This window comes from Pholcus phalangioides, unplaced genomic scaffold, assembly GCF_987345545.1.
Source record: "Pholcus phalangioides strain wild (caught in Gottingen) unplaced genomic scaffold, Ppha-v1.0 ptg000041l_1, whole genome shotgun sequence".
In the NCBI taxonomy this organism is placed as follows: Eukaryota; Metazoa; Arthropoda; class Arachnida; order Araneae; family Pholcidae; genus Pholcus; species Pholcus phalangioides.
The window spans coordinates 413,428-435,753 of NW_028301627.1; the positions used below are offsets into that span (position 1 = coordinate 413,428).

General features: G+C 40.5%; 1 protein-coding gene across 2 annotated transcripts in view; it reads right to left on the reverse strand.

The window, feature by feature from the left end:
* Nucleotides 1–2,296: 2,296 nt before the first annotated feature.
* Nucleotides 2,297–22,326, reverse strand: part of LOC149065016 (uncharacterized) — a 194,484-nt gene continuing 174,454 nt past the window's right edge. Inside the window, exons 4-8 of one of the 2 annotated variants that reach the window (XM_089254373.1) lie at nt 9,945–10,214; nt 9,452–9,844; nt 9,240–9,351; nt 9,023–9,122; nt 2,297–2,687 (exon numbers count right to left, since the gene is read on the reverse strand). In XM_089254373.1, the coding sequence (XP_089110499.1) occupies nt 2,615–2,687; nt 9,023–9,122; nt 9,240–9,351; nt 9,452–9,844; nt 9,945–10,214 (948 nt within the window). In that variant the 3' untranslated portion in view covers nt 2,297–2,614. The remainder of the gene's footprint in view (nt 2,688–9,022; nt 9,123–9,239; nt 9,352–9,451; nt 9,845–9,944; nt 10,215–22,326) is intronic. The other variant, XM_089254374.1, reaches the window with a different exon arrangement.

Genomic DNA, 22,326 nt, shown 5'->3' on the forward strand with positions numbered 1-22,326 from the left:
CCTTTATGTCATTGGCAGATCATTGTGGAACGAGTCTACCGTACTTGCGTCAATTTTTCGTCACAAATGACAGATATGTGTAAAGATGAGAACTTTTTATCATGAAAAAATGCATAGAAACAACAATCTGAAGACATTTTAATAACCGCAGTCTGAAACGAGCGGTGCTAGATCCAAAAAAGAAAATTGCTGCAATAAAAAAAGTGAGTCGTTTATGATATTGTTTTTAATTCCTGAGGATTTCGGTGCTTTTGTGCAAGAATAATAAAATTGGGCATTTCAAGCTTTCGGGAGGCGGGGGAAAACTATCGCAGTTCATTATCTCATGAAGTGTCACGAAAACTCATTTATTGTGAAACATTTCAGACGGGGGGAGGTGATGACTAGAGCACACACATAAAAACACAGACAGCGATTATTGCTAAGCATTTAGGAGGCGGGTTTTTTAAAGTTTTTCTCTTTTCATTAAAGCTCAAATGCGAGAATGCATTAATTTGTTTTTTCAAAGCGGTATTTTTTAGAAGACACTGATGTATATATTCGTATTTCACAAATCACATTGTTTACATACATATTTACACGTATTCATCACAAACAAGCACGAGGCGTCATATCATACAGCGACTGCACGAAAAATACTTTTTTTCCACATCGAAAACGGGAAAAACAAATTATGTACATCATAACTTTTGAAATCATGTATATACCAAAAAATTGTTAAACTATACATCAAAATGACACGCAGACACACATAAAGAGCGAGAGACGTGATCACAACTCATTCAATATGGAAGCTGCTAATAAGGGTTGCCAGGATTCAGTGTGAGATGAACGAGCGTCCATTCTGATGCTATATATTATTGAATACCGATAGAGACATCAAATAGCCTACCCGGGTGCTTTCCAACCCCAGGTGCCACAACTATGTCCTAAGGGATCTATTTAATATGTATAAATAGCTATTGCATTTAATACATGGTGCATGCAAATGAGGAATGAAGAATATGACTGCACGTTACTTCCTAGTTTTCACCTTTGTTTCATTAACACGAAAGACTATTTACACGTTATCGAATCTTCAAAATTGGAACGTTTCTTGATTAATACGTCTTGAAGTTAGCTTTCTCTGTTCAAAATCTGGCAACCTTTCGATGACGATCTCAAAAATATGTGACGATACTAAACTACTAAAATGCACGAAACATAGGAACACGCCAGAAACTTTTCTCTTCCCATCTCCACACCACATATATTGATTATAATGAAACACACAAGATACTTCCCCCATTCATCTCTATAATTCGGTAATTTTTCCACAGTTCAAAAGGTTTTATCCCCTCCTTCTACAGCAATCGCTGCAGTTGAATTTTTATGGGATTGTATCAGACTTTTACATGACAATTTGTTTTTGTCCCCATGGAATCTTTTTCAAATATGCTCACGAAAGGATCACAATAGCAGTAGCAGCAATGTTAGCACTGAATTTTCATCAGCGCTATCACAAAACTCTTGCTATGAGCAGGAGTAGAGATCAGCCAAGGTTAAAACAACTGATATTGTTATCCTCACTACGATGTGATTGACTTGAAATATATCAATAACAAATCATTTTGATGAAACAAGCACAACCTGCAGGCCCTGAGCAAATTACCCGTATGCTTGCATAGAAATTGGGGGTGGGGGGGTCCTGTCGGCCGAGCTTATGAAAGCAGGTATGTGACATCCATTGTTTTGACTTCCCATTTGGTTGATGTTAGTTTGTGAATCTGCCAGTTGCATTCAGTTTGTGCATCCTGTTGGAAATGCCTAAATGTGAATACTGGGATGTCTTGGTTTCTATTAGCCCTTCTACGCAGAAAATAACCATGGAACCGAGTGAAAATCTGTCGACTTGAGGGCAGCAATTCAAGTCTGATTCATTGCAGCCTTCTCCATCAATTTCGAAGGTGAGTGAGGTGCTTGAGTCTGAATAAACTTGTACCAAAACTCGCTTTTTCTATCAATACAACTCCTTCTGGCACCCTAACAAAATACAAATGCACCCATAATGCTACTGATGTACCATAATTTTACTGTCAAAGTGATAGACTATAAACGCAAGCAACCAGAAACTATACCTACAAGATTGTCTGACTAGATAAGGTTATTGGTAAGTCATTGAACAGATAGTTAAAGAATGTTACCAATCTTAATTCTTTCTCCCCCGATGCACCTTTGATGTATGGTACCCTCCAAATCCAATAAACACATTCACAGTAAATGAATATAAGAGCAAAAAGAGTTGTCTAGAACTTCTAGGACCACAATCAGATTTTGATTCACAAAGGTTCTACATCAGACACGAAATTCTAATTTCTGGTCAGAATGCATTGTGCGATGTGTCATCCATAACTTAAGCAGAAATGAAAAAAGTAGCATAGAAAAAAAACCTCTGGCGATCTGATTCCACCGAAAGTCCAACTGGTTTATTTACTCGTATCTTCGTGAGATTCATCTGAACTTCAGCATCGTAATCTTCCAACTTGCTTCCTTAGAACATATTTTGACGAGATAATACTTTAATGACCTCAATTTTACAAGAGGCACACTCGAACTGTTTCTATATCGACGTTTGTTACTTAGAAGATATTCTGCTGGCAGTTGTAATCTGTTGTTGTGTCGAGCTGACGCTGTCGCTGCTGGCGCCCCTGGCAGAAGAATGAAATAAAGGAATGGTTGAAGTATAATTTGCAAAAAGTCAGAAAATAATTTGTGTATCAGGCTATCAAGAAGTTTGATTAGATTGGAAGTGTTATTATCGATAGATTAAGAATGAGTGTGTGCCATGTATACAATAAAACTGGTCATGAAGTGATGACTAGTCATACCCTGGTAACCAGACATTTATTATCTCTATTTAGCAAAATTCTGGGCTCCCACTTTTTGGTTAAATGCCCTTTTTTCCAAAATTTGTGTAACTTTTTTAAATGAAGAGGAAACATCGATCACATTTCAACTGTTATTATTATCAAACACATTTCAACTGTTATTATTATCAGCAATACTATTTGCGTTATAAAATTACAAACAAAAAACTCAATTTTCAAAATTTCTTTTTAAGCAACAAGAAAATATTGTAGAATCATGCTTCACAACTGAATATGCATTAAGACAGGGCTGGACAAATCTCAGATGCCAAGTCATCATGGCAACTAAAATATTGATTTTGGCACAAACAATTTTTGTTGTTTAATTATTAAGTGACTATATTAATTATATAGTGACAGACGCGCGATGCGAGGATCCGGGTTCAAACCCCACAGTGGTGGTCGGCTGAAGTTGGTTTTCTGTGGTTCCCAACTTCAAGGCACAAATGCGAGCCGATCTCCCCATTAAAAAGTCTCGCCACAGAGAGCAACAGTCCTACAACGATAAATCATTCAATCATAACACTTCACTCATAGTTGGAAAAACGAGTGGCAGATGGCAGCACTACACATAACAAGCATTACAGAGAAACAAAAAAAACTTCACGTCAGGTTTCACTACACGTACACGCACATTCCCGCATGTACCGATTCGTTGGGGGTCCCGCGGGGGGGGGGCGGGGTGCATGTGTGGTGTAGCAGTAGTAGGTAGGGCCTCAAAAAATGGCCCGGGGATCCATGATGTTCTTAAGTCAGCCACCTCGTTGGGCAATTTGCCTGTTGTGGCTTTGTATTTGTATTTGTATCGATATATTGAAAAATAACACAAATGTAGTAGATTGCAATTTAATGCCAAAACAGAAATTGTATTTTTTTTTTTTTATTTGAGAGTGTATGTGTACCATTTAGGTTTTTTGGACTTCGTTGCACAGTAACTAACATTCATCATTTCAAATTATGGTGCACATTTTGTGTATAGGTGAAACAACAGCTTGCGTAACAAAGCAGTTGCATACATAGGTCTGTTTATTCTAGGTTTGGAATTCTGATGCATGTCCTAAAAATACAGAAGACAATTTAATACTATTGGGGTACAACAGCAATTAAGTTGTCTTCTGTATTTTTAGGACATTCACAAGCATAAACTATGTTTTTTAAAGCTCTGCAAAGAGCTAGAAATGAAAGTGCTTCAAACGATGATGCTGGCGTTGAACAGTAAAAATAATCAAACAAATCCCTTTTTAAAAAAAGGACGGACTGCAAAATGCATTTTGCACTGTGTTTTTGGAAGTGTTTGCAAAAAAAAGCATCATTTTTAAAAGAACTTACACATATTCTCATAATTTGCTGTGCATCGTCCATTTACATTAGAGATGGGACGAATATTCGGTATTTCAGCCCTTTTGCAGAATATTTGGTTGAATAATTCTTGGGTATTCAGCTGAATATCAGTGTAAATCTAAGCACAACCAACCAATTTTAAAAAATTATGTTAATTGGAATTTTTCACATAAATTAAAAACTTACTGATTATATTTTATTGTTTGGTGTATATTAGGGTGGGTCAAAAAAGATTTTTTTTTTTCAAATGGCTATAGTGCGGAAAAGTTGCCTCCTTCAATAAGAAGACAAACAACGTAAAAAAAATTTTAATCGGTTGATATCTTCCCATCCCGCATCGCACTTGAAGTTCATACAAATTGACAAAATTGAACATTTTTCTTCAATTTTTTAATATTACTTAAAATTCCACGATCGACACTCTATAGTTTGTTATGATTAATTTATAGTTCAATAACATAAAGTAAAACATTGTTAATATTTCAATGTTTACCAGTCGCGAAACGTGTTCAAAAAATGGGAGTTGACCAAATTTTTGCAAGTTTCATTGCACAGTTTTCTCATTCCTATAGGTGGCACTACCTCATTCCCGAAATTTCCTGTTGTGACTCTGCAGTGGTCAGTCAGCCGCTGGCTTTGGTGCTGTATTGTTTACTATTTTTGTATTAGTTACTGTGTGTACTTCATAAATTTGTTGCTGGTTTTTAGTCTTGGTAATTCAGCTTCTTTTAGTGTTTACTGTGTAATGTTTTTTGAAAACACTCGCAACCTCATGTAATGATGAATGTGTCAAAGAAGATAACTACTAGACAGGCATTTGGCTGCCTCATATTTAGTCACCCGAGAGATTTTCTATAGAGCAAACTGCCAACATATGAGTGTGTTCTCCGATGCTCTTTTGAAGAGAGATTCAAGTTATATATGAAGTTTTTCTAAAACATCCACAACAGTAGTGGGAAAAATTAATCATTTGTATAACAAAGTATCTATCCCTACGGTGTCCGAATGCAGAACAGTTCAACTAATCAATGTACAATGGTTCCTATAATATGATCAGAAAGTTGTACTGTCGTGATAAAGAACTTACCATGATATGGCCGCTCAACATCAAGATCCACCCACACCCTACCCAACCAACCATCCAAAGTACGAGTGTGTGTGTGTGTGTAATTTACATTAAATTTTTAAACCAGTTACCAAAATCAACTAGATTTAGTGGTTCACTGTTACACACTTCTACTGATTCTGTTCCAAGTGCACACATTTACATTCTGACTTTTGTGAGAAATCAGACATTACTGATCTTAATAACACCGTAGATCTGATGTAGAAATCTCTAGCTTCAGGTTGACGTATGTTGAGGCCTCTGTAACAAGTTTGACACATCTCTCGACTGCCTGAGTGTGTTGGGATACTTTTTGATACTAGTTGGGATACTAAGATTTTCTTTTGCATTTTGCAAAAAATGTGGCAGTAGCTTAAACCCTGCGATGTAGTCGTTTTAAATTCACCATCCTCATCATCCAAAACGTTAGAAGGATAGTGCTCTTCAGGTTTTGTCAATGTTGGAAAATTTGGGTTCACACTGTGCTCACTGAAGCTCACAAGTCTTTCGCTTGTCACTTTCAAGTCCAAAGATCCAATTTTTCCCAAACCGTATTCCCTTCGAAGAAAAATAAATCTCAACTCAAGGGAAGGTATCTTTTTTCCTTTTTCGCAGCAGCAGTTGATTGAAATTGCACATTCACACACATCCAGTTTTTTTTTTTTGCACGTGCAGTCTACAGCAACACCACATTTACAAGCAACGACATCATGAAGTGAAGGAGCTCTCAGTTTAAACTCGTCAATGCTCTGCTTAAATTAAGTTTTCTATTACGATAGTACAACTTTCTGATCATATAATAGGAATCATTGTAAGCATTGATTAGTTGAACTGTTCCGTATTCGGACACCGTAGGGATAGATACTTTGTCATACGAACTGTTAATTTTTTCTGCTTCTGTCGTGGGTATTTTAAAAAAACTTGTGCTCTTAATAGATAACTTGAATCTCTGTTCAAAACAGCATCGGAGAACACACTCATGTGTTGGTAGTTTCCTCTGAAGAAAATCTCTTGGGTGACCAAATATGGGGCATCCAAATGCTTGTTTAGTAGTTATCTTCTTCGACACATCCATCATTACATGAGGTTGTGAGTGTTTTCAAAATACATTACGCAGCAAACACTAAAAAAAGCTGACTTTTACCAAGACTAAAAACCAGCAACAAATTTATTAAGTACACACAGTAACTTAAAATGTAAACGCACACACTGTAAACAATGCAGCACCAAAGCCATTGGCTAACTGATCACTGCTGAGTCACGAGAGGAAATTGTGGGAATGAGGTAGTGCCACCTATAGAAACTGCGCTATGAAACTTGCAAAAATTCGATCAATTCCCATTTTTTGAACATATTTCGCAACTGGTAAACTTTGAAACTATTAACAATGTTATAACTTATTTCATGTTATTGAAATATAAATTAAGCATAACAAACTATAGAGTGCTGATCGTGTAATTTTAAGTAATATTAAAAAATTGAAGAAAAATTTTTAATTTTGTCAATTTCTATAAACTTCAAGTGCAATGTGTGACAGGAAGATATCAACCGATTTTACAATTTTTTTACATCTGTTTTCTTCTTATTAAAGGAGGCAACTTTTCTGCACTATAGCGATTTGAGAATAAATTCATTTTTTGTCGACCCACCCTAGTGTATATCCCTTTCTGCGAAAGAGATTATGTCTGGTGCATGTCTAGGATAAGGAAAACATGAAACTGAAAATAGAATCCTGCAATAAGGTGGAAGTAAACATGAATTATGCAAATTCACTATATGAAGAATGTACCTATACAAGATAAGTATTGAGCTCGGTGGCATACCAGACCCGGGTGATTTGTGGTATAAGTCTGAGCACCCCCAGAATTAATAGAGAAATAAAAATTTCCAATGTAAAGCTCAAGATGAGAACCCACAGATTTGAAACACTTCTGATGCCCCTGATTCAGCTACTGAAAGAAGGGAAAGTGGCAAAGAACATCTAAAGAGGAAAAATAAGAAAATAAGTCATAAATTTTATGATGCATTACTAGTAAATAATGAGCGCCCCGAGTGGCGCAGTGGTAATATGCTCTTCTTCCACTATGACAGTTGCTGTCGAGGTCCATGGGTTTGAATCCAGTCAAAAGAACATCAGAGAAAATTCTTTACCTATCAGGCCTAGGGCGACCACCGATATATAGTGCCTTCATTTCCCACCCAACTCCACTATTTGGAAATTGCCATGTGGTGGTATATGACTAGAGTTGGCAACAAAGTAGTAGTAACAGGGCTCCCACTAGTCCTGCTTTCTAGTTTTTGCCCTATTTTTCCTATTTTCTTACCAAATCCTATCTACAAAATTTGTGTAATTGGTTTTAATTGAGCAGGGAATCATCGCTATATTGCAAAATATTATAAATGTAGATTGCAATTAATGATTCTTCCAAAGCAGAAATTGTATCCTTTTGCTTAGTTTGAAAGTTTAACAAGTAGAGTAGTCATTAAAAACTTCTGTGTGGATGAAGAAATAATTTTGTATTTACTACGTCATTGTCATGTAACATTGTCAACTAACATTTCATCGTTCAAAATTATGGTACGCATTTTGTGTATAGGTGACACATTACAACAGTTTGCATTATAAAGCAGGTGGATACATAGGCCTATTCTAGGTTTCATGATTCTGATGCTCCCCCCAATAGCATTCAATTGTCTTCTGTATTTTTAGGGCATGTGCAGAGGCATAAACAATATTTACAATGCTCAGCAAAGAGCTAGAAATGAAAGTGCTTCATTTGTCAAAAACGATTACACTGATGTTGAACAGTAAAATGTAAACAAATCCCTTTAAAAAAGGGATGGCAGCGCAGTAAAACCATCTGATCCACCTTGACTTATTTATATCGGACCTTGTAATTTACACATTTTGCACTATGCTTTTGGAAGTGGTATTGAAAGAGTGTCATATTCTTAAAAAACTTACATGTCTTCATAATTAGCTGTGTGCATTGTCGACAGAGAGTTGACAGACTGGACTGTGGAAGACTCGAGAAAAGAATGCAATGTATATTGTGAGGAGAGACAGGGTATTTAGCAACCATAGATAATTCTTTTCGGCCAAATAGTGTTTTTGTAACCAAGTCATTTTGTTTTAGTTCTAGTCAATCTTACATTATACTGAAATAGTGCCATGAAAAAAACGTTTTCAGCAATTCTTTTTTAAATTATGCTGCTCTATTGTTCAGGGGTGGGGGGGGGGGCAGTGCCGTCTTAAGGCATGGGCCCACACAGGCACCTCAAGCAAAGAGGGGCCTCACAAAAATGAGATCTGGTTGAAATTTGCGTGAATTTGTTTGGTAGGGCCTCCGAAAAATCAATTGGCCCGGGGGCCCATGATACTCTTAAGACGGCCCTGGTGGGGGCCACACTCCTCTCTCCCCTCCTACTTTTTTTTTATTTAACATGTGGGAGCTCTAAAATTCTAAATTGAATAGAGGGAAAACACCTCTCTAACTTGATGACTAAATTGTCCTTAAGTTGGCCAAGATATGAACTGCGCGATCTTGACCAATTTTTAGACATTGCCTGGGCACTGGCTCATTTGTAAAAATTTTACATCATTGCTGTTGTGTATTGCAAAAATTATGTGTTAACGATTAATCATTTGAAGAGATTGAATATGACTCACAGATAACGAGTGAGATCCTCGATGTCAACCAGCATGGAATCCTGCTCCATGTTGTACTCGTCTCTTGACATCAGTAAGCGAACCAGCTCTTCGCTGAGACCTGAAATATTAATGGGATGGCTACAGGTATTTGTATTTGGTAATTTCATGGCATGAAGAAGTCTACCACAATCTGGTCATTGTCAATTGTAACAATTTAAAATTATGTGCAACTCACTTTCGATTTGTGTGTGAAGATCATTGACTATAACCTGAAGCTGAGATATGTTCATGTTGTTCAGTAGTTGGCGACTTATCCTATAACTGTTATCTGGAATCTCGACGCCAATCTAGCCAAAATCGGAAACAAAAAAACAGATATTAGATGGACATACACAATTGTCTCGGGCAAATCTCGACAGTTTAGAGAAAGGATGTCCAATTACGTACTATATCCGCGATTGGCGACTTTTTGCTCTTTTGCTTCTCGAGCTGCATCTGCATCTTGGCCATTTCCTTGGCCTGGGCTAGGGCCAATCGTGCTTCTGCCTGCAACCTTGCCTGCCTAGTGTAGAAGTCCTCGACTTCCTTGGCAGCCTTCAGAGCTTTCGCGGCGTCGTCCTCGTCCAAAACGTGGTTGTGCTTGTGCCTGGATCGTAGTCGCCAACTCCTTTGCTTGGCGAAGAAGAACGACGGTCTTTGGGCTTTTGCTGCAGCTGTTTTGGTCCCATTTGGCGACGAGGTGCTATCACTTGTTTGGTTCGAGATGGCGCTAGCTTCCGAGGTCGCGATGCTCATGATGTCTGAGCTCTTTGAGGATGACATGCTGTCTCCATCTTTAACCTGTTAAGCAATGAATTGAGACAGTGATATCTCAAGTGGTAGATTCAAGTATAAGTGTTGCCAAAAGCTACGAAAGAATTGATGTGACTCGATGACTCACCTTGACTTCGTCGTCAGACGAATAGGCGTTGGCGGTAGTTGGTGACGACGGCAGGGGCGAGTTCTCGCCGTCGTTGATGCTGCTGCACTGCGAAGACTCATCTTGGTCGCTGTTGGTGTCGTTCATGAAGCATATCTGGAGGTTCATGCCACTCTGCAGCCGAGTGCTGAGGCTGGGCTTCCTTGTTACCTTCTCGCCCGGGTAATAGTAATCTTCCGAGTCCGAACCCAGGGCCAACCTCCGCCGAATTTCTTCACGGTCATTCTTCCGCTTGAGGAGGAGGAGAAAAAAGAACCAAGAATTAATGCGCAAGTCAGTGATTCTCAAACGGTGGCTGTCGCTGCACGTCAGGGTGCCGCGAGATAACCAAATATGCATTTTACAAATACTGAATTCAGACCGCCAACATTCAAAGATTACAGCAGGTCCATCATTTCAACTTTTTCCGAAGGGGGAGGGGGCAAAGGACATATACTCAATGTACGTGTATATATATATATTGCACTATTTCTATTGTATTTTTAAAGCAATTGATCTCCCTACCACCCCCCCCCCTCCAACTCTACAGCATTAAAGATTTTTCACGGCTTGGCATTAGATGGAACCTATCATCATCCCTTTCCAAGATATTGAATGTACAGGGGGGCCGTTCAAGCGTTACGTCAGCAAACTTTTAGCCATTTTTGACCCCCTCCCCTTCAGCAAAATTTCGTCAGCTCTCAAGTGTCCCGCGACACAGTTCTAGAACACAAGCGGTCCGTGAGTCATTTACAGATCCTGTGAGCGACACGTGGCACAGTTCCAGAGCGCTTAAGCGTCACATTTCTAGAGCACTTGAAGGATCCACGGAACATTTAGAGAGATCACTAAAAGTGGAAAAGTGGCTCTGTGGAACAGTGTTTCTCAACCACCGGGCCGTGAGTGATCCAGACTTATCAATAGGTAGAATGATAGTTCAGGTGGCCACAAACTAGCAAAAGGTTTTTCTCGTTTTTGGCGCACCGACTAATATGCCATTAAGAATACCTCCTATTTCTATGAAGGGTGGTTTATGACGTAAGTATCATCCAAACACCCCACCCCAATCGATGCTGACGTATTACTTGAATGACCCCTAATATGTAGAACACAGTTTTCAAAGATATTTACTGTGATAAGATTCACATAACCTTACGCATTGCCCCCTGATAATGGAGCCTCGATTCCAGGATTTTTGATTTGCCCTCTATCGGGGCTGTCCTATGAAAAACCGGGCTGTGTTTCCACCGACTAAAAATATTTTCTGAGCGCCTCCACCCGGCTAGAAATGCCTGCCCACCAATTTGCATGCTTACTCTCGATTTAATGAACTGATCTTATTTCCATGAGAACCCCTCTCCCTCTAAACCCCGCCAGGCAGTGCCCGCATGGGTTCATGTGTCAAGACTGCGATGCCTTCTATACAAAATTTATACAGTGTGAAAAATAAAAACACAATATTCGTTGTGGGCCTCAAGGCTGGAGCCCTGTCATCCCTCCTCGCGTGGAAAATCATGTAGAACACGGTGGTTCTGAACCTGAGAATATTACGGTTCTGAGAGGGGCCACACGCAGGGAGATTTCTGCATGGGCAAGTGGAGAATTCGCCCATAACAGAAACAATAAGTTGATTGCTTTTACATGAAGGCTAACCAAGACGTCCGTGGACCCCTGTTTAAGAACCACTCTGGGTAGAGGGAGGGTAACACTGACTCGACCCGGGGTTCCAGAGGTTTGACCTTATGAAATTTTCCAACATTACAATATTTATTAACATTGATTTCTGATTAAATATTGTAATAGAAGAGTTGATCAACTTTGCCCAAGAATATTAAGAAGACACCAACGAATAAAAGTCCTAATGCATTTCAACACCAATGGGTGCCATCTTTAGAGGAAAATATAACCACTAGTCACGCTGACCGAGTTTCCCACTTGGGTTGAATACGCTCGGTTGCTCAGCGGAAGAAGTACGTCTGTTCACTTCAAACGCCGTGGTCAGAATGAAGCTGTGAGCCTGCGTGAGATACTAATGCAGCGTCCTGATTGGACACTTGCGGAACAGTGCTATCCGATTGGTCTATTCGAATTTTCTTATAATTCCCGCTCGAAATGAATTTTAGCCATGGTGTTGCGATCGGGGGTGTAGATTTATTATCGTTGACTAGTGTATTTTTGAAGGCCCGAATATATGTGCCTTCGTAGAAATCTAGATCAACTGTGGACTTGACTTTGTGAAAAACTCTCGCTTCTTGAAATTTGAATCTATGGCCTTCTTGCCAACAGTGAGCGGCGATGGTCGATTTTTCACATTTCTGATTCTTAACACAGCGAGCGTGTTCATTTAATCTTACTTTTATGGGTCTCCTTGTCTGTCCTATATAACCAAGAGAGCAATCGCCACATGGAATGTAATAAATGCCCCATTGTTTATTCTGCCGTATAGCATCTTTAGGGGGCACATCTATGGTTGTTAGATTAAACTTTTTAAGAATCGGTTTGATCTTCAGTGGGAGTATTGGATCGTAGGGTATGACTACACTTTCTTTGAGTGGTTCCTCGTGCTGGTTTCAAGAATTTTCTACTTATTTCGTCAACGATCTTGGTGTTGAACCCCCTGTCTATCGCAGTTGCTCTGATGGTTTCAAGTTCATGGTATAATGTGTTCCGATCTGAACAGATCTTAAATGCTCTCGCTACATAAGTGCGAAACGCCGAAAGTTTCTGTTGCATGGGATGGCAAGATCTGAAATGAGGTGGTAATGAGACCGTGAAAGGCTTACGATAGACCAAGGTTGGAACTGTGATTTCTGTTTCGTTACTAATACGTCCAAGAAAGAGAGTTCATTAGTACTCCAAGTCGCCGCTGTGGTGGTCGAGTGGTCATAATGACGGACTCGCATCCCGGGTTCGAGCCCCACCGTCACCACAGTGGTGGTCGGCTGAAGTTGGTTTTCTGTGGTTCCCAACTTCAAGGCGCAAATGCGAGCCGATCTCCCCGTTAAAAAGTCTCGCCACAGAGAGCAACAGTCCTACAAACAGTACAAATATTCAGTCATTACACTTCACTTCTAAGATATAGATGGCAGCAATCATACACAACACTAAATACGAGTATACACTATGTGTACATAACAACTGAGACTGTTATGTACACATAGTTAAACTTCCGACACAACTCACTCTAGTAAATTGCCCATGGCGATAGACCTGAGTTGTGCTCGGCTTGAAGAAAAAAATGGACTCCAAGTCTCTTTCTTGGACGTATTGGTAACGAAACAAATCACAGTTCCAAACCTCGGTCTATCGAAACACCGAAAGTTTCTGTTGCATGGGATGGCAAGATCAGAAATGAGGTGGTAATGAGACCGCGAAAGGCTTACGAGCGACCAAGGTTGGAACTGTGATTTCTGTTTCGTTACTTCGGAAAGGACGTCAAAAATGTTTTGTTCCTGCTTGCCGCGAAACGATTTTTTCCGAAAAGAGCGTGTTTTATTCCACTGTACTTGAACTATCGCCTTATTTAAACTATCGGCCCATCATCGGGCTTCCCATCGCGAAACCTCAATAATATTCGTGATCGTGCAACTGAAGATGGTTTGCAATGTCTTTCAGCTTTAAAGTGCAAATGCGAGTCAGTTTCCGTTTAAAAAAAGAAGTCGCCACTGGAAGCAGCAGAAATGATTGTAGAGTCGATCGTCATTGCGTCAAATCCCGATGTTTCGTGAAAAAAATTTCATTCCGGGAGTAAAAAGAGCCGAATTACGATTGCTAATTTAGAAACTTTGCCGAATAACGAGCGTTAAATCGCCAAATAACGAGTAAGATCGCCAATCTTGCCAAATAACAAAGTAAGATCGCCAATCTTGCCAAATAACGAGTAAGATCGCCAATCTTGCCAAATAACGAGTGTCAGAGCGCCAATCTCGCAAACAATGAGTGCTCAATCGCCAACGATCGTGTTGATTCTTCCGAAATTCTCTCCCATTTTGCAACAATTTCTCTCCGAGTATAAAAAAATTAACTTCATATAGAAAATTTATAATATCTATATAAAGACTAGAACATTTTTAGTCCATTTGAAGGGCGGCTGTTGTTCCAGACAGCAAATAGTGCCCTCGGTAAGCAAAAATCATCTTAAATAGACTGTTGCGAAAAATTTTATCTCAGCCGCTCTTTCAAACAACGTGTCAAAAGTCTGAAACACCAAAAACAGAAAACAAGCTGATGAAAAGATGATCGATAACAAAAGACAGTGCAGTTGTTTTATTTTGAAAAGGGGTGAGGGTTATACGAAAATATTGTTAATTCCGTTGCTCCAATTTATAAATATCTGCTCCGAATCCTGAATTTTGCTGCTCTGAAATGGACTTGGTCATTTCCCACCCCTGAACAATCGGACCACCGAGAAAAAAAATTGTGGTATTGCGCGATGATGCATCGATCGCGGGAGATTCGCCGAACGAATGACCGACTGCAGTTCAAATTGCTTTTTATGGCTTTCTGCACCCTTTGGTTGTATATCACACGCACATATTCTAAATAATGCAAGTAATGTATTACTTGTAATATATTTAGGAGAAAATGAATCATTGTTCAGAGCAGATTTTCGTTTAGCGGACCAATGAATGAACGCCAGGGGCTCTGCCACCGGACTTATCCCGTTGCCGAGATCTCTTCCAGCCCAGCTTCGTGGCAGAGTCTGGGACAAAGTGAGTGCACCTAACAGTCTGAGTGTGTAGCTAGTGAGCTTCCAAGTTTGATATTTCAGTGCTGCCATCTATACTTCAAATTGTGAGTGAAGTGTAATGATTTAATATTTGTAACGTTACAGGCCTGTTGCTCTCTGCGGCGAGACTTTTTAACGGGGAGATCGGCTCGCATTCGCGCCTTGAAGTTGAAAACCACCTTCAGCCGACCACCACTGTGGTGACGGTGGGGTTCGAACCCGGATCCTCGCGATGCGAGTCCGTCACTATGACCACTCGACCACCACAGCGGCCGTTTAGCGGACCAGTAGGTTCTTGTTCACTGGTGCCACGAACCAGCGAACAAGAATCTACTGGTTTATTTTTCAATTCTAACGCTGAATTAGTGTCGGAAATTCGGCACAGGGGGCGCATGGGCAGAGATACGGCAGCATGAAAAGTGGAGTGGATAGATCTAATGTATATGTGCATATATGAATTGACATCATCATCGTGCCACCCCCCCCCCCCAGACTTCCAAGTCTATCTCCGCCATGATCAAGAACCCGTGGTGTAGAAGCTCTGAATAATTCGAATAATTTCTTCAAGGGCCAAATAGAGATGAAATCAAATGAAAAGGTAATTATTAAAACGTTGGGGGCGAGATAGCAATATCGGGAAGGGGGTTCGTCGTGCCCTCAGAAGAGAAAATATTTGGGGGAGGGGGAATGTGGCGGAAAATCTCCTTTTCTCTACGATTTTGTGGAAGTTTCCGGAACGTGGAATCGAATATGTGGCGTCATTTTTGGCGCCGTTGAATCGTGCGTTTTCGGGGACGAGACGTCATAAAAGATTCAAGCTTTATTTCGCGGAAAGCTTTTTGCTCGATCGACTGGCTCTCCTTTGAGGCTCCCCTGTTTTCCGAGCGCCCCCCCCCCCGCCTTTCCTCTCACAGAGATTTGATCCGATTTTCTTTCTATAACTTCGCCATCTTACGGGTGAATAAAAAGATTAAAATCTTGACGTAAGATGCTGATCATTTTATAGCCCTTCTATCACGAGAGGGTACGCCTAGGTCACGTGGTTGGATGATCACACAAACCCATCCCTTAAAATAGGGAAAATAATCCTTCTGTACCTTAAAATACGGGACAAAATTTTTCACCGTTGTATCTTTGCTCCCACCAAGTCACCTGCTTCTACAAACCTGTGTATTTTCGTTGAGTAATAAACGACCAAGAACGCTTTTGGCCGTCCAGTAATTCGTTTTTCCTTATTTGGTGGCCTAAACTGTAGGCCTGCTGGACCCAGAAAGCCCGCTTTCATTAAGGTTAATCTACGTTATAATGCTTTATAGAAGCTGACAAATTTGACGATAATTGACTTCGTATGTCCCTCCATGCGTGCCGACCCCATCTTGCTTAACCCCCTCCAATGTTCTAAGTCAGTGGTTTTCAACCTTTTCCCTATTTGCGGGCCAGTGAAATTAAATGAACAATTTTTTGCGGGCCGGCGAGAGAAATAATTTGTCAACTCACAAAGAATAATAATAATCGGCGGAAAATTTCTCTTAACCGTTTTTGACTTTTTATAATTTGTATAAATTTCCATATTTATACTCTATTGTTATGCATTCGGGAAAGTGAGTTGAGCTGAGACACGTGCTGCCACCTATCAGACAAATGAAAAATTATGTGTTATAATTCATGAAGTGACTTTTTTTTTAAACCGGTGTGTGGCAGGAAAATTAACAATAGTCTGTATGACAGACTTGCCCAGTATTTTCAGATCGCGGGCCAGAATCATGTAGAGAGTGACTGTATGACCCGTATTTTACGGGGCATCCCTGTAATTTTGGCCGTCCCAACATTTTAAATAGAATATTTCCCACTTTTTTCCTTTATATTCAACGAGGCTTACTTAAACTTTTCAAATCAAGAATTAAGGTTATTTTCATGACTTACGAACTATTTGTGGTAATTATGACTTAATAATTATTAATTATGATATTTATTTCTTTATTTAAATAATTATAACTTATAATTTAATATCTTATATCCGTCTTATCTTTATCGCTCATATTTTTCAAACGTGCATTTTTTTTTAAATGTAAAAATTGCATTTTTTACCCATTGAGACAGACTTGCAGTAGCCTTCTACTCAGGGGCGTAGCCAGAAATTTCGTTCGGGTGTGAGGACCAAAGTGATAGAACAATAGATTTTGCCATCTTTTTTCGGTAATTTTCTCACATTTCGAGAGGACCAAACCCCCCCCCCCCCTTCCCCACTACGCCCTTGCGTCTACTGCCCGCCATTGGCGATTTTTCGGCAATTTTAGCGATAGATGGAAACTTTACTGGCCTTTGACAATTTTTTCTTGGACGTAATTGGCAACTTTACTTGCCTATGACAAATTCTGGATGCAATTCACAACTTACATTTGAAATTTTTTTTGCGATAATTGGCGATATCCCATATGAATCCCGATTTCTTCTCCCCGTATTTTTACGAAGGATAATATAGTCAGCGTGGCGTATACGGTCTTGTATGTATTGATACTTTAGTACCGGATCACCCCTTGGATGGCAGCATTTGGGCTGCGGGCCAAAGGTTGCGCAAGATTAAGATACGTTCAAAAATGATAGTAAAAATTCTCATTTTCACGAGCCTGCTTCATCCGGGGCACTTGAGCCCCCATCCCCCCCGCGGTTATTAAGTCGGCCCTGCTCGATGGCCCAGAGGCATGACCAATAACGTTACACGAAAACAATACTCACCGGTACAAGTGGTACAAGGTCACCATCATCATCTTCTTTGTCTTCGTAATAGAAACGGTACATCTCAGAAAGACATCCATAATCCAAACATCGCCGATTATTTTCTTCCTCGTTATTGTGACGATGACGAGCACTGTTGTTGTTGTTATTGTTATCACTGACGATTCCAAAAATGGCGACGGACCGATCATAGGTCACGTGAGTTATCGCCATTCCAGCGGGGTCAACGCCTTTTTTTTTTACGCAATGGTCAAGTCAGAGATATCTCTTTGTCCGAAATCCAGGGGGCGTGGTGGTTTTATCATCACTCGTACAATTTTATCATCATTCTGCCTTCTCGCATCTTCTAATAACTGTAAAATGTTAACGACATGGATTTTACACATGGCCATCTTGTTATCTTCATTAGGGGTGGGGTGTTTCTCGGAGTGGAAAATTGAATTGCGAGCCGCCAGTAATTATACTTTTATAATTGAAGAAAATGGCGTCGTTTCATAATTATAATTCAAGGAGTCGAGACAAATGTGACTGCCGTGAAGCGAGTGTAATTTCTTGGCGCGAGCTGTGACTTATAATCAGAGACGTATAGCCCAGGGCGGTAAATTTGAGGAAAGACTGGTTAAGAAAATTAAAGTAGAAGGGCGGAAATTTTTATAGTCCGCAGGTGATAAAAAAATTGTATATCCTAATTATATATTAAGGACCAGGGCCGTCTTAAGAGCATCGTGGGCCCCCGGGCCAAGTGATTTTTCTGAGGCCCTACATGGCAAATTTTTGAAAATTTCAACCGGTTCTAATTTCTCTGAGCCCCTCTTCCCTTGAGGCCCCCCGGGCCGTGCCCTGGTGGGCCCATGAGTTAAGACGGCACTGCGAAGGACTGGCTCAATGAATGACCTAGACAGTCCGCAAGCATGACCAAAAGAGGGATCCTTCTCCCTGGACAGATCATACAGGATCCCTCGGGAATATGCGAGGATCGCGTTATTCATTTAAATAGTTCGCAAGCATGTGAGTGACCAAAAACCGTGTGCAAGCATGTAAATGACCAATATAGTGACCAAAATAGTTTGCAAGCACGTGAGTGGCAAAAAGAGTAAAATAGAGCGTTTTCAGGCATGTAGTTGACCAAAACCTTGTGCAAGCGTGTGAATGACCAATATAGTGGTTAAACAAAATAGTTTGCGAGCATGTGAGTGGCCAAAAGAGTGAAATAGAGTTTTTTCAGGCATGTAATTGATGAAAACTGGGTCTGGGTGCAAGTGTGTGAATGGCAAAAAACCGTGTGCAAGCGTGTGAATGACAAAAAACCGTGTGCAAGCGTGTGAATGACCAAAACCGTGTGCAAGCGTGTGAATGACAAAAAACCATGTGCAAGCGTGTGAATGACCAAAACCGTGTGCAAGCGTGTGAATGACAAAAAACCATGTGCAAGCGTGTGAATAACCCAACAGAAACATCAAGGGACCACCTCAGTGAGCGACCAAAAGAGTGACTTGGAGACAGAGGCTATTTACAGGGTTGGCGGCGGGGAAGGGGCGCCAAGTGGACGGAATGAGTGGTCAAGAAAATTGTACTAGAATGTGGGAAAAGTGCGGCGAAACCATAATTCTTTGTGGCAGAACCGAAATTTCTGATGTCGAAATGATGAGGTGAAGCGTCCAAATCCTTTGAGTTAACATAATATTTCCCAACTACTACGGAATGTCCGTAATTTCTACCATAAAATACGGAGTTACGGTGAATCGCGAAAAAAAACTACGGAATATTTTTTTCAAAAGTATTTGATTGAAGATTTCTCAGAATTCTGTTATCCTATCGGATACAAAATGATGTCACGCAAAGACCCCATTTCCAAAGATTGAATATCGAGCTGAATTTGAAATGAAGTGAATTGATTCATGAGGAATTATTGATTTCGCGAGGAATATTCACGGCGAACTGGCCCGGATTTAAACAAAAGGCTATTTTAACCCCCTTTACGATCACGGACGCAATATTGCGTCCAAACGACAATGGAATAAAGTTTCCTCTGTGTTTTCTTTATTCTTTCTTCACCATCGCGAAGCTTTATAGTAAACCTATCAACTGAAGTTGCTTTTTCTTTCCCTCTTCATTTTCTCCTGCTAATGATTTTTTTCTCACACATATAATGTATCTTCCTACTTTATCTACGTAAAAGCAAAAGAGAACACGTAGAGTTAGGGTGAAAAGAGACTCTTAAAAAACTTTTTGTTCTTGTTTTATATATATATTTTTTTTCTCCTTTTCTCTTCCTTTTTCTAACGTGCGGTTAGGTTAGGACGAGGTTACCAGATTTATCGCCGATTCGTCAAATAGAGATAATCCAAATTTGTTGCCAAAAGCTTACACGTGAAGTGATTAAATGTTCGTGAGGGCTAGGTAAATGTTCAATATGGAGCCATTCAACTATTACGTAAGCATATTTTTAGCCATTTTTGACCCCCTCTCCCCCTTGTCAGCAAAATTTCGTCAGCAGCTTAAAATATTTCATATCTTCAAAAAGGGTGGTTGTAAGCAACCTCCAAACCCCCCCCCCCCCCGTGTGATCAAAATTCAGCAAAACCAACCCCCCCCCGATGCTGACGTAATACTTGAATGACCCCTATGGCGAAGTTGCAAATTTTTAAAACAGTCATGCAAGGAAAAATAAGGGGGAGGGGTCCGTCCCTCCAGTCGGTCAACATTGCCACTACGGAGAGGCGTGGTCCCAAGGTTAGCATGTATGGTTGAGATTGTCATTCTTCAGGGAAGGATCAGCTAGCTAAGGCATTTGCATTTTAAATTGGCGAAGATTTTTCGTTTGGTGTCGAATGTCTTGCCGATAAACCTAGCGATGAATTACTTACTGAGGTAATAATCTTCATTGCATATCACACGCTACTACTACTAAACCACACATGTACCTCGTCCATATTGCTCTGCGGAACTTCTAGCGAATTGGTACATGTTGGGATATGCGTGTTGTGAACCTAACGCGAAGCTTGTTTTCTGTGTAATGTTTGTATAAATGCTGCCATCTGCCACGTATTTTTCGGACTATGAGTGAAGTGTAATGTTTGACGATTTTACCGTTGTAGGCCTGTTGCTCTCTGTGGCGAGACTTTTTAATGGGGAAATCTGCTTGCATTCGCATCTCAAAGTTGGGAACCACAGAAAACCTACTTCAGCCAACCACCACTGTGGCAACGGTGGGGTTCGAACCCGGGGCCTTGCGCTGCGAGTCCGCCACTATGACCATTTGACCACCACAGCGGCGAATATCACACGCTAACAAGACAAATGAGGGTGTGATTTTGATATTGCAATTAACGAAGATTGGCCTTTTGGCGTCGAATTTACATGCTAAGATTTTAGCGATAATCTGTTCATTATGGTAAACTTTACTAAATATCCCACAAAGGATCTTGGGACTGTTTTTCCCACGAGAAAAATCAGAGTAATGTAATAAGTATGGGCTGCCATCCAGCTTCTGAAATTATAAAAGGGGGAGGGGATGAGTGAATGTATTTTTGTAGTGTTGTTAATCTGCCGATTGCCGTGAAGACATTTCTCTAAGATGAGAGCCGGTTGTTATTTACTTCTCGAAATTGGAGCACAAGCTACACCTGACGACTATTTCTAAACTGAGTACAACCCCGGTCTATCGCCAATGTAAGGAATTAACTACCGTTTTACCTCCTTCCAGGGGTGAACAAGTTACGGCATGAGTGTGGTGTCGCCAACTATATTTAAAATTTCTGGCGAGGTATAATGATTGAATATTTGCCGCTGTGGTGGTCGAGTAGTCATAGTGACGGACTCGCGTCGCGAAGTCCCGGGTTCGAACCCCACTGTCGCCACAGTGGTGGTGGTGGTTGGCTGAAGTTGGTTTCCTGTGGTTCCCAACTTCAAGGCGCGAATGCGAGCCGATATCCCCTTTAAAACGTCTCGCCACCGAGAGCAACAGACATACAAACAATACAAATGCAATTCAATCATAACACATCACTAAATATAGATGGCAGCACTCGAAAATCAAACACAACAATATGTACGCACTCAGACTGTTGGGTACACACACAGTTACACTTCCGGCACAACTCACCAGGTAGTAAATCGCCCATAGATCGTGATAGACCTGAGTTGTGCTCGGTTTGAGAGAAAAAAAAGGTTGAATATTTGTAACGTTGTAGGGCTGTGAAACGTGTTTTTTTAGTGGGGTGATCAGCTCGCATTCGTATCTCGAAATTGGTAAACTACACAAAACCGACACCGGATAGGGTGACGCGTCTCAACATTCCGTCCACGTAACCAAACTCTCGATCTTGGTTTTTGTTAACGTTAAAAGTTTTTCGGTCGTGGCGGCATCTATCGGTGGTGTGAGGGTAACAGATTTTTCTTTCTCGAATCGAACCTGCTGGCCTTGACACTTTCGTCATCGGCGATAGCTACACGCGGCTCATTAGTTAACGCGAACCGCACATGCAATTTCGAATCGTCACCGGAAATGACGTCACTCGAATGAAAAGCGCATGCGCTCGACCATACCAATAAAAAGGAAATGGCTGCTCCCACGCGCACAAAGGACGCCATGACAACGATGAAGGGGAACGAAACCAAATTTTAAAGAAATGATTCAATTGCCATTTTCTTAAAAAGACACAGTCCAGGGATTTTGAACAACAGCGTCGATCCCTCGCCGGGGATCGGATTGACATTATCATACGAGTCAATGTCCTCTATCTTTTACTACGTTAAGGATTTCTTTTTTTTTTGTTCCGGAAAGAATCTCGAGATGTAACCGAATTATCTCGGAAGCCATATTGAATTGTGTCGAGTTGTTTACTTCGTTCGCCCATTGTTGCCGTTGATGGAGAACCGTCCATTAACTGAAAATTC